The sequence below is a fragment of the Vollenhovia emeryi genome, unplaced genomic scaffold (genome assembly GCF_000949405.1).
Source record: "Vollenhovia emeryi isolate VEMERY1.0 unplaced genomic scaffold, V.emery_V1.0 DF939173.1, whole genome shotgun sequence".
In the NCBI taxonomy this organism is placed as follows: domain Eukaryota; kingdom Metazoa; phylum Arthropoda; class Insecta; order Hymenoptera; family Formicidae; genus Vollenhovia; species Vollenhovia emeryi.
In genome coordinates, this window is record NW_011967193.1 from 649403 (window position 1) to 668737 (window position 19335).

Genomic DNA, 19335 nt, shown 5'->3' on the forward strand with positions numbered 1-19335 from the left:
GAATCTTTGATTAATCTGCTGCTTGACTCAAGAATTGTCTTCGCTTTCCTCCGCGTTGTTTGTACTGTTGTCGTGATTTTTATACGCTGAGAAGAACGCCAGGGCCTTCATTAATTGATAGCTCTTGCTGATGGGTATATTACTGTCGTACAGGTTCTTTGAAGATTTACAGTCTACGTAGAACCACCAGTTGCACTTCAGAATCGTTTGATCGAACAACGTCGATTCCGGACACAGGAAGCTCTTCATGATCAGACCGTCATCAGTCAGTGCGCAAACGTGGAACACCTAATTGCACACCAAAGTTATTTCCGAGAATTTTCAGAACGTCGAGAGCCAGCATAAAACTAGTTGAATGAATATTTTCTTTACACGATGACTTTAATGTAACGGAGTTTGGAAAAGCCTTACCATACATCCCAGATCCTCGTCGGCATAGAGACCCGGGAAATGCTTTTGATCGCCACAATAGAAGCTTGTATCCGGCAGATCGACGCGACTTGCGAAGTTGTCGTCGAAATTCTTGTCGTATCCAACGGGATAGTATTCACGCGGAGCATTCATCACTTTGGTAGCTCCGGAATTATATTTACTGTAAACAAGAGTGTTTCATTTTTCTTTTCGTCATTTATATTATCTTGTATGTACAGTATAGAATGAAACACATTATATACCCAAGGAAAATGAAAAGTCAAGACGATGCCAATTTGATGTCACATTGACCTGATTTGTGTCATATTTTGGTCAATATGACATCAAATTGACTTTTCATTTTTCTTGGGTATAAATTATATACAAATTAAACAAGATATTCTACACGAAACACGTTTCATTTTCTGCAAAGTAAATATACAAAAGTTGAATATTGACTGGAAATAGTTTACTTTTTAAGGGGCGCGAGTGTGGATGTTGTAGTGGTACTGGTACTTGTAGTGGGTCCCTGTTGCTTTTTAAGAAGCTGTTGCTGTCTTAGAAGAATCGCTGCTTCCAGGGCTTCTAGAGTAATATTACTTGCTTCTGCAAGAGCTTTCAAGGAGCTTTGCATTCCTTGAATGGGGGCCAAGGAAGGTAAACTATTGGTTAGTGGCAAAGACTGTCGCTTTTCATTTTGTTGAAGAGGCGATTGACCAGCATCACTTGCAGAAATGGGCTGCAGCGAGAGCAGCGTCATTTCGTTTACTGAAGCAGCCATCTCGTCGCTCGGCAAAGGTAACTGTATGAAAGTAATGTTTAAATATATCTTTACGTCACGTAATTTATTTGCGCAAAATATGTTGCGACATTTTATCGAGCAACGTATAAGAGTTAAAGTTTCGACGAAATACAATTTAAAATATTTCAATATATAATTACGGTAAAACGCTAACTACAGTGGTAATCAGAATATTAAATTATATAACGGGATTATAATGATACGAGTAAGTTAATAAAGTTATTGTTATACCTGAGTGTAATCATCTTTTGATACTTCGTTGTCGGAGTCCTGTAGCAACGTGCCACTACCACTGATTCTGTTCGTGAGCTTCGCAGACGACTGCGGCATCGCGATGAAAGGCGGTAAACCAGCGTTTGCCGAGACTAAATTAGTCGTCGCCTTTGATGATGGAAGGGCCTCGGCTTCGACCATACCAACTGACGGAATTGCGGCGACGACAGGTAGTTTCGGCATCGCTCCAGCCACCGCTATCATTTGTGGTGACTGTGGAGAACCAAAATATGCAGAGTAAATTATAGGGATAAATCAAAGTGCCTATATACATTACACGTGTGTTACCAAGATTCAATCAAATATTATATTTCTGACACTGCTCAAAGAGCTTTTCATTGGGACAATAATCAAAGCTATAGAACTAGAAATGTGTGTATACGTTTGATATAGAATTGTTACGAAGTCTCCGGAACGACATTTAATTGTTAATTGAATTCCAAATTAAATACATTGAGATTAAACCAAAATATATCACCACAATCAGTTGGTCCTTCTTTTCTCCCGCCAGAATCTGCTGTCGTTGCGCGAGTATTTGCTGCTGCTGTTGTTTCTGCTGTTGCTGCAACTTTTGTTGCTGTATTTGTTGCTGTCTCATTGCTTCCTGCTGTTGCAGACGTTGCTGTTTTAATATCTGTACCGCCAACGCCTCCTGTTGTATTCTCTGCTGTTGCTTCAGCTTGGTTTCTTGATGAATCCGTTGGTGATGCTGACGCAACGCTTCTTGCTGCATCGCCGACAGCACTGCTGGTGACGTTTTAAGAGTTGTTGCGTTCACTACCAATTTCTGATGTTCAGGTTGCTGGGTCATGGGGCGGGCCGTACCGATAGGCAACGGCTTGAAAGGCGGCACTACTTGGCGGGTATTAACCGAGCCTGCACGCGATTGTTCATCGCGATTGTTGTTTGCCTACAAAAATAATGGATTTGTAATGATCAAGCTTTTTAGTCGACATTAACCGGCCAATGTTTTAATGTATAAGCTTTATTGCGAGAAATGTTACCTCAGCCAGGGTTTGAACCTGGCCTTCCCTACTTCCTAGGCCCATCAATTCGGCCACTGATAAGCAATTTACGTGATCGCGAGTTTCTAAGATTTTGTGTAAAAACAAAACAAGTTTCACTTTCAATTTTTTAATTTCTCTTCATTATTAACTTAGCTTTTAATTCAATTGCTTTCATTATGGGTTAACTTTTATCCTAACTAAGTGAAATTTTCGAAGCTGTTAACTTTAATTTAACTTAGTTAAAATGGGTCAAGCTTTTTAGTCGACATTAACCGGCCAATGTTTTAATACAGAAACTTTATTGCGAGAAATGTTACCTCAGCCAGGGTTTGAACCCGCCCTTCCCTACTCTCTAGGCGGGCGTCCCACCAATTCGACCACTGAAGCATGTGGTAACATTTGTCGCAATAACAGTATAAAGATAATATCTTCGCGTGTATTTTGGGTTTATGTGGTATAATGGACTTATATATTCAGTGTAAAGTGAAGATATAATCTTTCCTAGCTAGAATACTCTCTCTTAAATCTAACTTTGAGACAATAAGTCTAATAATATAGAGCACACCCATGAACGGCATTTTGTGGAAAGTTGCGCGACACTAGTCATTCGTGCGTTGCCTGAAGAAATGTCAGTAAATTCGCAACATGTCATATATAAACACAGCATACGTGAATGTCGCCGCCGGAGCGACATTCACGCACCAGTTGTAACAAGGCCGGTATCGGTCTCGTATAAGCCGTATTTTCTTGCAGTCATATAGAAAAACCGATCCATCTTATTTGATCTGCGACCTAGATACTCTTCTCGGGGTGAACAAAGCATCAATATTTCACAATCGCTTCAGGAATCTCCTTCGCGTCCGAGAGGCACAATCAGTAAAAGTGGACGTGGTCGGCAAATATTGTATTAGCACACAAACGGTTGCAAAATTAATGTAAACCTCAGTAATGCATACACAAATTTACTTTGGCGCAAAATTTCAATAGTTACATGTAAGTACGAACGTCTTTTGAGTTAAATTACGATCGTGTGACAATAAAGATTTCGCGATAAATATTATTTCTTCGGGCAAGATTTAATTTCGTTGATTGCGATGATAATAAGTGCATTAGACAGATTTCTCGAAGAGGCTGCGAAATGAAAAGTTAGTAACGGTATTACAGAATCCTATGATGAATATAATCCTATGATTGATATTGATTATCGTTACGTATGTATATATAATATACCGCGAGGTGAGATCAAGAAGCTGCATCGAGAGCAGATGCAATTAGATTGCACACCGTGGAATGGTCAAAGCGGATTTCCAGGGGGGATATCGCCTCTGTGAATAACGAGCGAACACTTTCGCATTGATTCCCGTCTGCATTGGACTTTCCTTGTGCTGATTTGAGTGTGGCTATCGTTCACGTCGCGATACCTATCGCGCCGTGTGCAGGATGTTCAGCCCGAAAGTATAAGCGAACGCGAAAGATCAGTATATCGGCACAAAGAGCTTCGGGGCAGGAAGGAAAGTAGAAAATACAAGAAACAAATGCAAAACCGACGACGAGTGAAAGTAAAATCATCATCCTATTTATTTAGTTCACTGATCGGTCTTTTACGTATTGTGTTGTATAGAAACTATTTATACACAAATTGTGTGTCCGCGTGTGTATAATTTTTATATTTTAATATATTCTGAAAGTCCTACTTGTATGCTCACGTAATTGAGTCAGCAAAAACTGAATTACTTTAGAAATTTTTTACTTACCGTATTCACAGGATTAAGTGCAAGTCCATTGACTCTGTTCGATTGCACGCTTCTTCTTTTTGCACTTTCCAAATTGGAGAGCGATTGGCCAAAGCCTAGCTCGTCTCCAATGGAAAATCCTGTAATCAAGCGAGGTTAAATTAGTTTGATTAATTATAAACGTTATATGAACTGGAGGAGTTAAATCCTTTAAAATAATATTGTAAGAAGACAGCAATAGACGGCGATTTAACTTATTTACAAAGCGGAGAGGACGGCACTATTGTAGAAAGCTTCCTATAAGTGTGTTAAGAGAATAGAGATGTGTAGTAAGGCGTAAAACTACACTACACGAAGAGTCACAGTCAATATATGAGTAGTAGCCTTTTCATGACCGATGCACCAATCTTTTTTTCTCCTATTATTCTATTTTTGTAACTACATTTACAGCTATACATGTATAATTTAGTAGAACTTTATACATCTTTTCACACAATGCGTTACATGTATCTTTATTACATTAAGAATTTTACCTTAAAATCACAGGTTTTCAAAATCTCTTTATCGCATCTTCATTTACACCAATACAGCCTATGTTAACTAACACCAGCATATATGTATATATAAAATTGCTCAAATGAAACGCTAGTAAACAGTCTGTAGATATTGTGCAAAACGCCGTTGCATCATTTTAACGCCTAGTAGCTCATTTTTTCACTGTCGACATTTGATCTTCAGCTGCAGCCATTAAATCGTGTCCTCGTCGAAAAGGTCTTCTTTTACGAAGATGTACGAGGAATATTTATAATAATTTATAACCGGCCCAGGTCAAGGCGATGAATAAATCATCATCGATTTGTCATAACGTCTTGAAAGACGAAATCGCGACATCGGTCGGAGGGTAGCGTTCAATACAAGTTGCGTCCACAGGTTAAATCATTAAGTATTATGCCTATACCGGCCAATCACTTATTTCGTAACAGTCCTGCGAATAACGCAACTTCCGCTGTTAAAACGGATAACTTATGAAATATTATTTGCAAGTATATTGGGATTAAAGTTAATTGCGTAATAATGAGAAGTTAAATCGTAAGATGTTAATCGAAAATTAACAGAAATGAAGAAGTAAAACTGCACATTTCAATATTTGTCATAATTACAGAGAATCGAAAAGTGCAACAAGAATTTAGATATTTGATTCAATAGTTGGAACTTGTCAAGTTATGACATCTCTCCATCGTTATATCACATAAATATACTTCACTCTGTCTTTTCAACAGAAAGGAACTTTATGTAACGATCGCATGCGATTGAATGCATTTTCCGGTAGCGACATGATAAACGCATCCATCAGCACGCAAATAATGCACGGGTTGGTGAAAATTTTAACGTAAGACTTAAATCGCCTTGTTTCTCAATCGTATGGGGAAAATAAACGCGTAATAAATATTTATAGACGTAAACTGGTAAAAACTTAATCCTTGAACTACTGACAAAATAAAACGGTTAAAGCAGGTCATGTATAATTTAGAAATCACTATAGAACGTTTGCATTTACTATGCATGAACGTTTCACAATCTATGAACGATGGGTACATCTGAGCAAAGTTCGCTTCACATTTAAATGTTCATTTAACTCGTTATGATAAGAATCATTCATTCTGGAGAGGTTTTTATTGCAAGCAGTTTCTGTAAAGAGGACAATCAGTATATTGCAAAATCTCGTTACAGCGCATTGGTAAAGTAATTACGTAACCACAAATAGTCGAAAGCAATTAATTTTTTTATTAAAAAAAACAAGCGTCAAAGGAAGATTAAAGATGAAGCATTTTGAATACGGAAACATTAATATACATTTTAGTATTAACAAATTTAACTACACGTATTAAATTGCTTAATTCTTTAAGCTAAACTCAATTTATTTAGTATATAATTTCCAAACTTTAGAGATTTCTCGCAAAATTGTTTACTATATAATTTACTTCTTAAAATGTACTAATTATAAATTTCATAATTAAAAAGAAACACGTATTTAATCAAATTTAATTTCTTCTTAACAGGTCAAGTATTCTTGGACAGGATTTATTATTCGAAGAGTTTTCTGTTAACTTCCATAAATTGCAGACACGAATATAGACGAGATTTGTCGATCTGTTCACACGATAACTGTACCTTGTCAAGGCCGTTCGTTTTCTCTACATTCTCCAATGTGAAATTAGTCGACCGAACCAGATACAAAAACTGATCTATCAGTAAACGCGATTATTGAAGTGGCGATCGCTCCCATATTCAACTCACCCAGGCCGACGTAACCCTTTACACCTCCGAGATTTCTGACACGGAAGAGACCGGACTTTTTGAAAGCGCAGTTTAGAACAAAACCAAAGTCCGATTGAAACACACACGTGCCTAGCGCCTCTCGCCACGTACATCCTGCAAGCAGAACCGGAAGAAACAAAGCCATGGATCGTTCTTCTGATCCATTTAATCCGAAGTGATGATCTGCATGATTCGTTATGCTCCGAGGTAATCATAATTTCATGACTCTTCAAGTATCAATTTCATTGTCTAAAGCTGCGTGTTAATGATGCCTATTAAGCTGTTACATGTATTTACATACATTTTCAATTATAGAAATTTTATTTTAACTTGTAACTTTCGTTGTAAACAAATGTCAAATGAATATTTTTAAGAAATTTTTATTTTTGTATTTATTTCTTGTAATTGTTAAATGCCAATTATTATGACTAAATAAAATAATGATATTATTATTAATACAATTAAATACTACTACTAAATGCATATTATGTGTACTTCAATATATATTAAATAATGAGGCAAAACGATATTTTCATCAGATAAATATCGAATATATTACGATATATGTTTGTACAATTAACATTTGCATATTCTGTGCTATTGATTCTTCGTCGTCTGTTAATGTCATGTTTTCAGAAAATATACTTCAACACATTTAATTAGCAACTTTTAAGGATGATATATCATGCATTACAAACTTTAAATATGTAATTATTTTTTCACTCGGATCCGTTTCTTATTTTTTTACGCAGTATCATTATTGTGATAATGATCGTAGACTGACTAGGTAGATATCAACGCGGCGGTTATCTTATTATTCCATTATATTAAAATAATATTTCGTACGCATAAAGCATGTTTGATAAAAATTGGATTCTCTTCTTTGCAGAGCGAGTACTCCAAACTTTGTGAAAAGTACTTCCAGAATTTGTTTAAGGAATATAAAATAAATCAAATAAAGTAAAAGATAATTTAAGTTAATATTAATCCTTAAAAATATGTTCAACGAAATACTTTAATCCGCAATTTTATTATATGACTTATTCTAAACGTTATATTATGTGTATACTTGTAAACTTAATTCTATTGAGTTTCATTAAAACATTGGTAGAACAAATATTGAAATATTTTTGGATATTTTAACCGTGTACTATAAATTGGCAATTTGTAAAAATATTTTTTCACTTCCAGATAATCATTTATATTAAATAATATAAAAATATCAATCGTATTGCATAAGCGAAAGTAACTTTATGAATTTTTACTTTCCAACCTCCTCCTTTCTCGAAGTTCGTTTTAAAGACAAATAGCCTCGCCGTTGTAACCGCCACGACAAAAAAATAATAGTGATTTATGTCTACATGTTTTCTCTTTGTTTAGACATTGCGGGGCAATAAAGAATTGTAGGCCAAACGGCATTAAATTATCTTTCAAAGCAACCTTCACTTTGTAGCAGTTTTCCATTTTCAATTATATAAGAAATATTACTTTTTATTAATGGATAAAACTTTTAAGGATGATGTATCATGCATCACAAACTTTAAATATGTAATTATTTTCTCATTTGGATCTGTTTCTTATTTTTCTACGCAGTATCATTATTGTGATAATGATTATAGAATGACTATAGGTATAACAACGCGGCGATTATCTTATTATTCCATTATATTAAAATAATTCATGCGCAGTAAGCATGTTTGGTAAAAATTGGATACTCTTCTTTGCAGAACGAGTACTCCAAACTTTGTGAAAGGTACTTCCAGAATTTGCTTAAGGAATATTTCCGGGATTGGGGGCGTTCCGTTGGGCCACAGCCTAGTGACCCACTTGAAACATGGTCAAACGCCCTGGCGTTGACCGAGCACCATGTGTTCCATGGTTGCCATGTGGTCAAGCTGCTTTCTTGCTGACGAAATTAGAAAAATTCTTGTCCAATTTCCAGCTGATTCATCATCAAGCTTGGATACGCGTAAATATTAATTGCGATCATAAGTTGCTTTCAACTTCAGTATCAATGGAAGATTATGATCGTTTACCGAAAACTAAAAATTCCTCCCCATCGGACGCTTATTTAATTGTAAGAAAGAACTTCGTGAAAATAATAATCAATGAATTCTTTATGAAATGTCGTTCGCAAACTAGTGAAAACCGACAGCTTTTTTTTTCTTACTTAGAAGCAACCGGATGGAAAATAACAAAACTTTGAAAAAGGGATTGTGTAGACGGTGTGTACGACGGAGAGTACTCAAATTGTTATTGTGCACGAATGAAATTAATAATTAACAGAGCATAATATTAACATTATTTCGTCATCTGCTCTGATGAACTTCCTTATTGCTATAAATGTAGCCAAAAGGGAAGCAGGAACGATCGGTACTGTTCCTACTTATTTATTATACAATCGTGTATTGCACTATGACGCACGAAAGTCGGCGAAACGAATATGGCGTTTCGTAATGTAAGAAATTATCTCTGAATAGAAATTTAACCGTTCCAGTCCGATAAACGGATGTGAACCCCTTTTTTTTTTAGAACACTACTGGTAATGACACATCGCGTGTGTGTCATTCATGATAGTGAAAAGCAAAAGAAATCAAAGCGGCGAAATTTCACCGTGATTTGTGATAAATTAGATACCATTCGATCACACTGGTTGTATTCAAAATAACATTCGCGCTCGAATGCACATGTAGGTTTATTAATTTATATTTGCATACACTGATACGTCATAAAAATTAAATGTTTCGTGGAAAGAATAGTCTACAACATCGCTTATTTTGCTGGACAACAAATAAATGATCAACATTTTAACAAGATCAATCAAAGTCTTTAAGAAAAAGCTGTTAAATTTAAATTTTAGTTTAAATTTCTAGTAAATGGCCGAAACAAAGACAATATCTGGCGGTACAATCCCGCATACTTTCACTCTTTTGCTTTTGAAGGGTGTATGATGTAACTGAATCACGATATGATTCTCTACAGTTATATAGGGTTCCACGAACGATGGCGAAATTCACTTTTCTTAACCGGGATTCTCATCGTCGAACGACATAACAATGATCGTATACGGACGAACCATGTAATACTTTCCTAGACTGGCCTTCACCTTGACTGTTGGCCGCTTTGATAGTATTACTATGTTATCTTTGCTCTATCATCAGATTCTAATTACAGAGAGAAAGAAAGAAAATCGATTCGTTCAACGGTTAGAAACCAACGCCAATCTCTCCATTCGTAGACGCTAACAATTGTCGACGATAAAATAAACATCCAACGATCCATTAAATTGTACATGATTTGGCGAACACGATCATTAATCACAGTAAAATCGTTCAATAAAGGAAAGTGGATCATATTTTACTCTAAAGAATGTATTTTTCATTCTTTATTGTGGCGTTTATTAAAATAATTAATTTTATCTCACAATTACACAAATTTAATAAATGATTAAACGTCGACTTGACGAGAACGGCATTGTTGAACGCAACTAAATAGAAAGTATGCACACAGATATGACATTTACATAGACAGGTTGTGGCCTGATTCCCCAAATACGCATCCCGCGAATCTCGGTAAAAAGGTTGTTGACAAGCGATCGGTCATTCTTCAGAACAGCCTAATTTTTGACTGGACACGTCGTCCATTCAAAGTCATTCAAAACGGTACATTCTCCTATTTTCCTGTCACGTACCGCCTTATTGAATTCGAAGGCATAGATTGATTAGGCACATAATAAATAAACAGTTATTGTCTACAAATCAATAATGGCAATATATAACAATGTATATTTTAATATTTCAAGATACGTGAGATTTTGCACTGTCGGAGTCAACTAGACGACGTGCTTCTTAAGAGTATTTGAAACAGTCAAATATATAAAAATTAATTTTAACAGATTTCTGACTTTCTTAACGGATTTACAGTTTAGTAAAAGTAGCAAATGATTAATTCAGAAGTTAGTCAATACAGGAATAATTAACCTCGATTCAACTCAGCAGCAGGGAAAAAATATACGTTTCACTTTAATGCCAAATTCTGAGCCTAGACTTGTGATAGTTACCTTTCAATTGATAATACTGCAGACACAAGTACGAAACCCGATTTTCCAATAATATAACCGCGGGGAGAACTTTCGCGCATCTTTAATTATGTATCACATCCGTTGACAAGATAAGTTTATTACAATAAAAATAAGATTTGCATGCTGCGATATCACAGAAACCTCAACTAGGACATGTATCTCTTCTTTTTTACATTCATAAAAATAACACACAATTATAATATAGTTGAAGAAGCGAAGCCGATTTCGATTCCTTTCTCCTGGATCACTTTCGATGGCGATCATCTAGCGATTGAAATTGCGTACTTTCGTCGATGTCCTGCTCTATTTTTTTTTCATTCTACATTTCGCGGCGTGTGCACCTAATCTTTTTGCACTTTCTATTCTGCATCACTGGGCAAATCAATGGCAATACTTTTCTCAATGCGGTAATTTTTGATCGCCTAAGCGTTATGCGTATTGTTACGGCGTACAGTATAGGAAATGCTGTGTTATATGAAACCGCTTCGAATTGTTTTCAATTTCATGATGCTGTCAAGAAATCAGTATTTAAGTTTCTTTAATTAGTGAAAAAAATAGTATTAGCGAAGATTATTCATTCTTTAGTAGAATTTTAATAATAATTAAAAAATGCGCGAAATAATTGTGTGTGTTTGTATAATAATCGGGAAAATAAAAAAAATTAAAGGTAATATAGGAAAGTTGTATTTACAAAAATTTCGCAATTTTTTTAGATTAAATATTTTGTCTTGTTATATATATATAATAATGTCCTGTCCTAAATGTTATTATCAATAATAAATTTATCCAAGTTTTTAAATTACACCGTATATTCATCTCAGTAATTAAAATAATGAGCTGTAAAACAGATTTTCAAAGTCTTATTAAGCCTAATTGAGCAACGTACATTCTAGGAAATAAATTGGTTAACGTGGCGAGAGTCACGGCTAATTGTACAGTTTCGTCATTTTTATTTACACATTATGTACACATATTAGATTTACGATATGTACACCGACTCATTTCAATAACTTCCTTTCTGCTGTACAGCAAAGTTCGATAAATAATTTGCAAAATTGCGGTTAGTATTTAACTTATGTATTTGACATATATAAAAATACCATTTTTTACATGCTGAAATATTTTACACGCTTACTTTACAATTTTTACTAAATAAATTAAGATATTACGAAATACAGAAATTACTGTGCTAGAATTATTACAAAATACTCACAAGTATTTTGGTTTTATTTATTATACGAAATAAATTGTGTTATTTATATAAAAACTTTTTACTTATCTTCCCTCGAAAACATAATTTTGACTAGAACTGCATTTTCTTGCAAAAATATTAACAGTTTCCGTGTAAAAGTAGGTTAAAATATTAAAAAAAAAAGAAATTTCCACTGTTCATGACGCATCATGACACATAGTAATGCATCGAGTGCAATGCACTACAGTATCGGCCCGTAAGAAGTCCGGCTGCTTTTCACAATGCGTAACCATCGCAGTCACGCTCAGATCATTGCAAACAGTAGCGTTAAATTACGGAAAATTATATTTTTGCACAATTCACATATCTCTCTAATTGTAAGTATGATATGAATTTTCCGCGAAGTATTATAGAAAATATAACGTCGTAATTTAATCTAACGTTATAAACGAATACCCATATGTACAGACGTACAGTCTTAGTCATTAATGCCTGGACCTCAGTTTTACTAGGATTCACATTTTTATAACCTTTATTCCCATGTATACATCGATGAGTTTCAGGCTGTAGTTCACGCCGCTTCTACAGAAGTCTGTGGTAGTACGTACAGCCTGAAACTCAGTGATTTGTACAAACGAGAAAAATGATGATAAAAATGCAGGTCCAGGCATTAATGAATAAGACTGTACTTTGTCATAGAGCAAGGCATTTCTTTGCTAGAGAGAAAGACTATTAGTAGGTATATAAGGAAGAGGTACGCTGATTAATTGATCGAATTACAGCGTGAAACGTGCAGTCAAGTTAAAAATAATATACAGACGTCGAAGTCGATAGCACAGAATAAAATTATGCAGTTCATACAAGGCGCAATAAAATAAGAGAAAGGCCCAACAAATGAAATCGCCCATGTAAAAACGCCGGCGGTTTTTGCGATCGGCTTTCAAATTCGACTCTACTGCAAATCGTTGTTTCAAAACGTTATTATAACAAATATTCTATTAAATACTCTAATTAAACTTCAGTGCCATTTTAATATGGTATTAAAATGTTCTTTTTAACAACTTATATTTCATGATAATTTACTTCAAATTATATAAAGTTTGTTTTCTTCATTGATTGTCGAAAGATTAATATTATAGTATATCACAAAATCGTACAAATATTTCGTTTTTCAAACACGATTGCGTAGGTAAATTTGAAAATCGATATTTATAAATGTTAAAATATTTAATGAAAGTTTATATTTGTCTGTATCAAACGATTAATGCATTTCTAGCGATTGTTCTATTCTTCCATCGCACAATAATTAATCCTTATGTTGCAAAATTGACGGTATAGATGTGCATCTCTGTATTTATTTAACTTACTATAATATAAATTTTTAATTTAACTTTACTAACGCTTAATTGCATTAACATAAATGTTACTCAAAGCTAATCAACACAATGCATTAATGTATAGATATCAATGCGGTAAGAGCGAAATAACCGGATGCACATGCACATCGATAGCCACTGTCTGTACTGTATTGTACGCATCTTACGTGGTAGAAGTAGCGCAGCTGGGATAATTTTCCATTAGTGACATTTATCTTAATAAAACTGCAAATTTCGAACGTGACATTAATTTGAAATTTAGTTATTATTAAGTACCAAGATATTAATTAAAATCTTGCAATTGCCTCCGAACAATAAACTTGGATGGCTAAAATCCATTTGAAATTTCTTAAGAAAGTTACGCTAATAACTTGACAGAGATTTATAAAAATATATATTGTTACTTTTATTTCCTGTAAAAGTGCAAATATAAATAATGCATTTTTATGAATCAACGAAAAGAAAGGTCAAGAATCAGCCGCGCCATTTCTTCAAGAAAGAAACCAATTACTTACCGACGACTACGAAGAGGAATAATGTGGTGGCGATTTTCATTCTTGATCCAGTGTTTTGGATATCACTATACTAAAGATCTCAAAGAACCGTCGATTCTCGTGAGACGATTCTGAGAACAGTTAAAGGCGAGAGGTAGAGTAACAAGCGCAATGAAGCGCAAGGTTTATCACGGAGAGAATTTGCCTGCAGGCTAATCGGATCCTTGCTGCGAGTGCTCAACGACCGTCAATGAAACACGTGCAGCAAGCTTCTCGATCTCGCGGGTACTGATAGTCCATGGACATACTCGACAAAGGCGAACACGCGGGGCACTTTCAGACTTCATCTGGCTTCCAGGGCCGACCAAGTCTTGGGACTTTACACTTTCTGATATCCCCTCCTGTACACGGAGAACATTCTATCCAACATAATATATTTCTAATATTGAAATTCACTGTATCATCGACGTATTGTCTAAACGTGACTGTATGTGTTTTTAATAATTTTTAGTGATAAAACATGTAACTTTACTAATTGATTGCTTTAAGAATTATTTTCCAACTCTAACGTTTATCTCTTGTTTGTTATTTAATTTATGTGTTTTAAAATTATTTTAATGTTAGATTAAAATAAAATCTGTACAGCACATGAAACTTAATATTCAAGCATGTAATATAACTTTTTTAATTTAAAATTAACTATCAAGGATTTTTTAATTCATTATAATGCAAAAAGCAATGTTCGAAGAACACAACGTGATATTTATAGGTATTAATATTATTAAATAAGACTTTAAACAAGTTACTTAGCAATTAAATTATTCTATTTTCGCATAAGATATTTAAAAAAAGGTGATAATTATTTTTACGCTTAACACTCAATTTTGCTTGCTTTCTCTTTTTCCTTAATTTTTCACTTCACTGCTTAATTAATTATCCCTTTTTTCATCAAAGTGCAATCTCATTGTTTATAAATATGTATTATATATTATTTAAAATATCGATTTCTTATTAATTATTACTATGTGCAAAATTGGGAAATTTATAATAAAATTAAATTAACTTAAACGACTGTGTGCTAAGTTGCAAAGGGGATTTATTGTAAAAACAAGCCGTCCCTGCATGCCCCACCAGGTTTTCACTGAGAACGGCCCGCTCACGGAACAAGTCCGATGCACGGCTGCGAGTTAATCTTGGCAAGGTGCCGGTGACCCACTCGGACGAAACGATAACGGGACCGACATGCGTCCATTCAAAGACAACCAAATCGACCATATTGGGTAGACATGTGTTCGAAAAGTAAAAAATATACAGAAAGCTTATTGTTCCTGAAAATAAATTGCCTGTACATAAGTGTAATTGTTTGAGAGAGAAAGAGAGAGAGAGAGAGGGGGGGGGTTCTATCTAATAACCTAAAATTTAGCATATTGTAAAAGTACCTTTTAAATACTTTTATATTTCAAAAGTGAAGATAAAGTTGTTCTGTGTAATTTGTATAGCTTAATCTATAAAATTTTTTATATTTTAGTAGCTTGAATATAAATTATAAAATATTGCATTAAAACAGATCGTCGAGAATTTTAGTGTGTTAATTTAACGGTATCAAAATTGAGCAAAATAATTATAAAAATTATATAATATTGAAAATGAAGAAGCATACACATATCTTGGATCCTATTTCCAGTCGCAAATCTCAAGTCGAAAACTGACCGACCCTGAATACGTGATGGTGTAATACACTTTGTTGCATTGATTTTTCTGTAAAATTGCACTGCACATTTATTGCAGGAGAAATAGAAAAGAAGCTCGTTCGAATAAATCGTGGCCGGTGTAAATTTACACCTCGACGATTGCGTTGAGGACAAGAGAGAGGCATGTTTCATTGGATACAGCATGCACTTTCATCCGACCGTTTCGATTCCAGAAGCTACTAGTACATAATGCACTTGACCATGCAAAGGCCGACGGTGGGTCAAGGTTTAACGACTGAGCTGTGCCTATTATTTTATAGAGCATCAAGTTGCATTTGTCGGAACTTCAATTGTTTTAACGATTGTCACTGTACAGTTTATATCATTCTTTATTAAAATATTCCAAACACGTATATCTAAAAGACTTAAGACGTCTTAAAGATGTCTTTTAGACATGCGTGCTGTATAGAATGCTATAATAAAAATATATTACAAAGATATAACAAAGATCTGTGGCGATCGTGGCGCACAGGATTGTGCGTTGGTCTGGTAATCCGAAGATCCGGGTTCAAAACCACACAAAACATTGTTGGTTTTTCGTTCGATCGCCACATAGCGAAGTGGATATAGGAGGTGTTATAAGAGGTTTTGGGCACGTTCCTTCAAAAACGCCTTGTAACCCTAAGAGGGAATCAATAAAATGTATTTTAAATAGTGACGGTCAAGATGTTTAAAAAAAATACAATTCTCACACATAGAGATTTATTAAGGTACGAAAAAGATAAAAACATTTTCAGCAGATTGCACTATGATTGTAGCAGTGCACGATTTGTGCACTGCTACAATCATAGTGCAATCTGCTGAAAATGTTTTTATCTTTTTCGTACCTTAATAAATCTCTATGTGTGAGAATTGTATTTTTTTTAAACATCTTGCAGGCAGATAAAAAACAAAGAAATGTCTGTTCACATTTCTTGTACAAAATTTTTTTCCGTGAATTGAATTGATAACATTTGAGATTATAACATAAGATAGTAACAAATGACTAATTCGATAAATTCTTTGAGAGACGCGTAACACTTTATTTCTTATGTGCTTTTTCTTTCCCTTCAATTTCCCAAACTGTTTATTTAATTATATCTTCTCTGTAAAAGCATGATTTCATTATTTGTATTGTAATACATTGTATAATTAAAAATATCGATATTTTATCATACGGTAGCATGTAGAATATTTGGAAATTTAATAAAATAAAATAAAAGGTTCAAGATTATGTTCTAAGTTTAAGACAATTTATTGTAAAAATAGGTCGGCATGCCCTACCAGGATTTCAACGACAATGAAAATGATCCGCTCACGAAACAGGTCCAATACTCGATTGCAAGAACTTTGGTGAGGTGTCGGTGACCTACTCGGACGAAATAATAACGGGACTGATATATATACATTCAAAGTCATTTATACAGGCATATCAAATCAATTATACAGGCTAGATACGTATTCGATATATTAAAAAATATTTTAAAAGTTTATGAAAGTGCAGTATGATGCAAGAGTATTTCTGCGCGCGCGCGTGCGTGCATGCGTGCGTGCGTGCGAGGGAGAGAGTTCTATATTCTAACCATTTTAAATTTATTATGCCTCGGTCGTCAAATCGGTAAGACGCCCGTCTAGAATGTAGGAAAGGTCCTGGTTCAAACCCTGGCTGAGGTAATATTTTTCGCAATAAATTTCTTTAATTAGAATTAATTTCCTACATAATTTCCTACGTTGGTTAATTATTTACTGGTGACAATAAGTCTTTATTCTTGTAAAATTTATGATATATGTATATACTAACACTATATAGAATGTTCTACATAGTATACATTTTTAAGTACTTTATGGTATTATTTCAGCAATTTGAAATATAAATTATTTAAAAATCAATGCATTAGGAAAAAGGGGCAAACTGTGTTATTTCTCTCACTCTCTCTCAAAAGATAAAAATTATAAGCAAAATAATTATAAAAATATAATATTGTTGTAGAAAATTAAGTTACAGCATACATATGTATATTGGATTCTATTTCTAACTTTCCAGTTGCAAATACAAGTTGAAAACCATCCAACCCTGCATGTACGATGATGTAACACACTTTGTTGCGTTCATTTTCCTGCAAAATTACTACGTACAGTGCAGAAGAAATAGAAAAGGAGTTCGTTGGAAAGATTGAATATCGTTCGTAGTCGGTAAATTACACATCAACGATTGCGCTTAGAACGAGAGAGAGGCATGTTTCGTTGAATACACCGTGCACTTTCATTCGTTTCGATTCTAGAAGCTACTAGTTCATAATACACTTGACCATGCAAAGACTGAGGAGTAGGTCAAGGTTTAATAATTGAGTTTTATTACTTTATGTAGCATCACATTACATTTGTCAGAACTTCAATTATTTTAACGATTTTCACTAGAAAAGTAACATCACTTTTCATTAAATTACGCTATAATAAAAATATTTCATAAAGGTATGTGAAAGAAAGTATGCCTACAGTTTTTTAATACAAGAATTTTTAATAAAATTAAAATAATATTTAAAATGGTAATATTACTAAAACATTTCGCAGTTGTAAATATCCTTCCCTTTAAATTTCCATCAGATTCAGCGACCTACACTGGCTAGTGTTTTTATTGAAAAACGAATTTACAACGTTTCCGGGCCCCGGATTTGGGCCCTTTTCAAGTATTCTTAGTGAATCACTGCGTCATTATTCAGTCGTTTAGCCAATACCATTACCCTGTGACAAAATATTGATCAATTTGAATTCCTGTTCTTTGTTAGAAGAAAGGTGAGTACGTTTAAAATGCCACATGTTAACACAGTCATGTCCGGACATTTTAAACGTACTCACCTTTCTTCTAACAAAGAACAGGAAATCAAATTGACCAATATTTTATCACAGGGTAAACGACTGAATAATGACGCAGTGATTCACTAAGAATACTTGAAAAGGGCCCAAATCCGGGGCCGAAACGTTGTAAATTCGTTTTTCAATAAAAACACTAGCCAGTGTAGGTCGCTGAATCTTATGGAAATTTGTTTTTAAATTACTGGCGATATATAATTTACCACTTTATCCTTCCCTTTAGTTTAAAATATCCTTTAAATATCTCCAATCTATTTATTAAAAAAAGAATACATTCCTTCTTTAAAAATGCTTGAAGACCAACTATAAAAACATTAGAAAGAATAATTTATGACAACATATTATTTATATTATCTTACAAAATAAAGTATTAGGACATATAATTATTATACATATAACAATATACCGAACAATTAGGATAAAACAATTATTACAATTTCTCAACGATGAAAAATAGCATATTGGCAAGTGCTATTTTCTAAAGTATATTTATAAAAATTTATAAGAAGGTATAAGAATCACAGAAAAAAATGGTTTTAGCAGGTGGAAAATTTGCAATTCTTCATTTCTCTTTAAATTGTTTACAGAAACATGGTTATACTAGTAGTAGTATATGTAATAGTAGTTTGTATTTGTTCCCTTGTGGGGCACATTTACGGACCTCCTATAATGTCCTTAACCTACGCCTTAACCTAATTCTTCTTATTATTATTATCATTTCCTATTACCTATTACACATATATATCTTAACCTATTAGCTTACCCTATTGACCATTCACGCGAGAGAACATGGACATTTTTTTATAAATGTCAACTGTTATACAATTAATTTGTCAAATGCTACCAAGATCTTTAAATCCCTCATCGTTATTAATTCTCTCTCTACATAATTGTTTTATATATCGTTATACCATACATACTTTGATTCCTCTGAAATGTCACTCTGCTGTTCAATATTTATTAGTTGTGCAAACAGTTGCTTATATCTTCTCAGATTTCTCTCCTTTCTTCTTCAAATTCTTCTTTTAATTTCTTTAATTTTTCTT

At 33.9% G+C, this 19335-nt stretch overlaps 1 protein-coding gene across 3 annotated transcripts; it reads right to left on the reverse strand.

Moving 5' to 3' along the window:
- Positions 1-8: 8 nt before the first annotated feature.
- On the reverse strand, positions 9-14129 carry LOC105563634 (uncharacterized protein DDB_G0285291). Of its 3 annotated transcripts, none has more exons than XM_012015378.1 (8): positions 13710-14129; positions 6525-6659; positions 4248-4366; positions 1968-2396; positions 1445-1699; positions 885-1213; positions 412-592; positions 9-288 (listed from the first exon to the last, which is right to left on the reverse strand). In XM_012015378.1, exons 1-8 carry the CDS (start codon positions 13747-13749, stop codon positions 28-30), a joined length of 1749 nt encoding a protein of 582 aa, XP_011870768.1. In that variant the 5' UTR covers positions 13750-14129; the 3' UTR covers positions 9-27. The 3 variants fall into 3 exon arrangements, with proteins under 3 accessions (XP_011870768.1, XP_011870767.1, XP_011870769.1); XM_012015377.1 differs by having other exon boundaries at positions 1965-2396; positions 13710-14128; XM_012015379.1 differs by lacking the exon at positions 6525-6659 and having other exon boundaries at positions 1965-2396; positions 13710-14128.
- Between the last annotated feature and the right edge of the window lie 5206 nt (positions 14130-19335).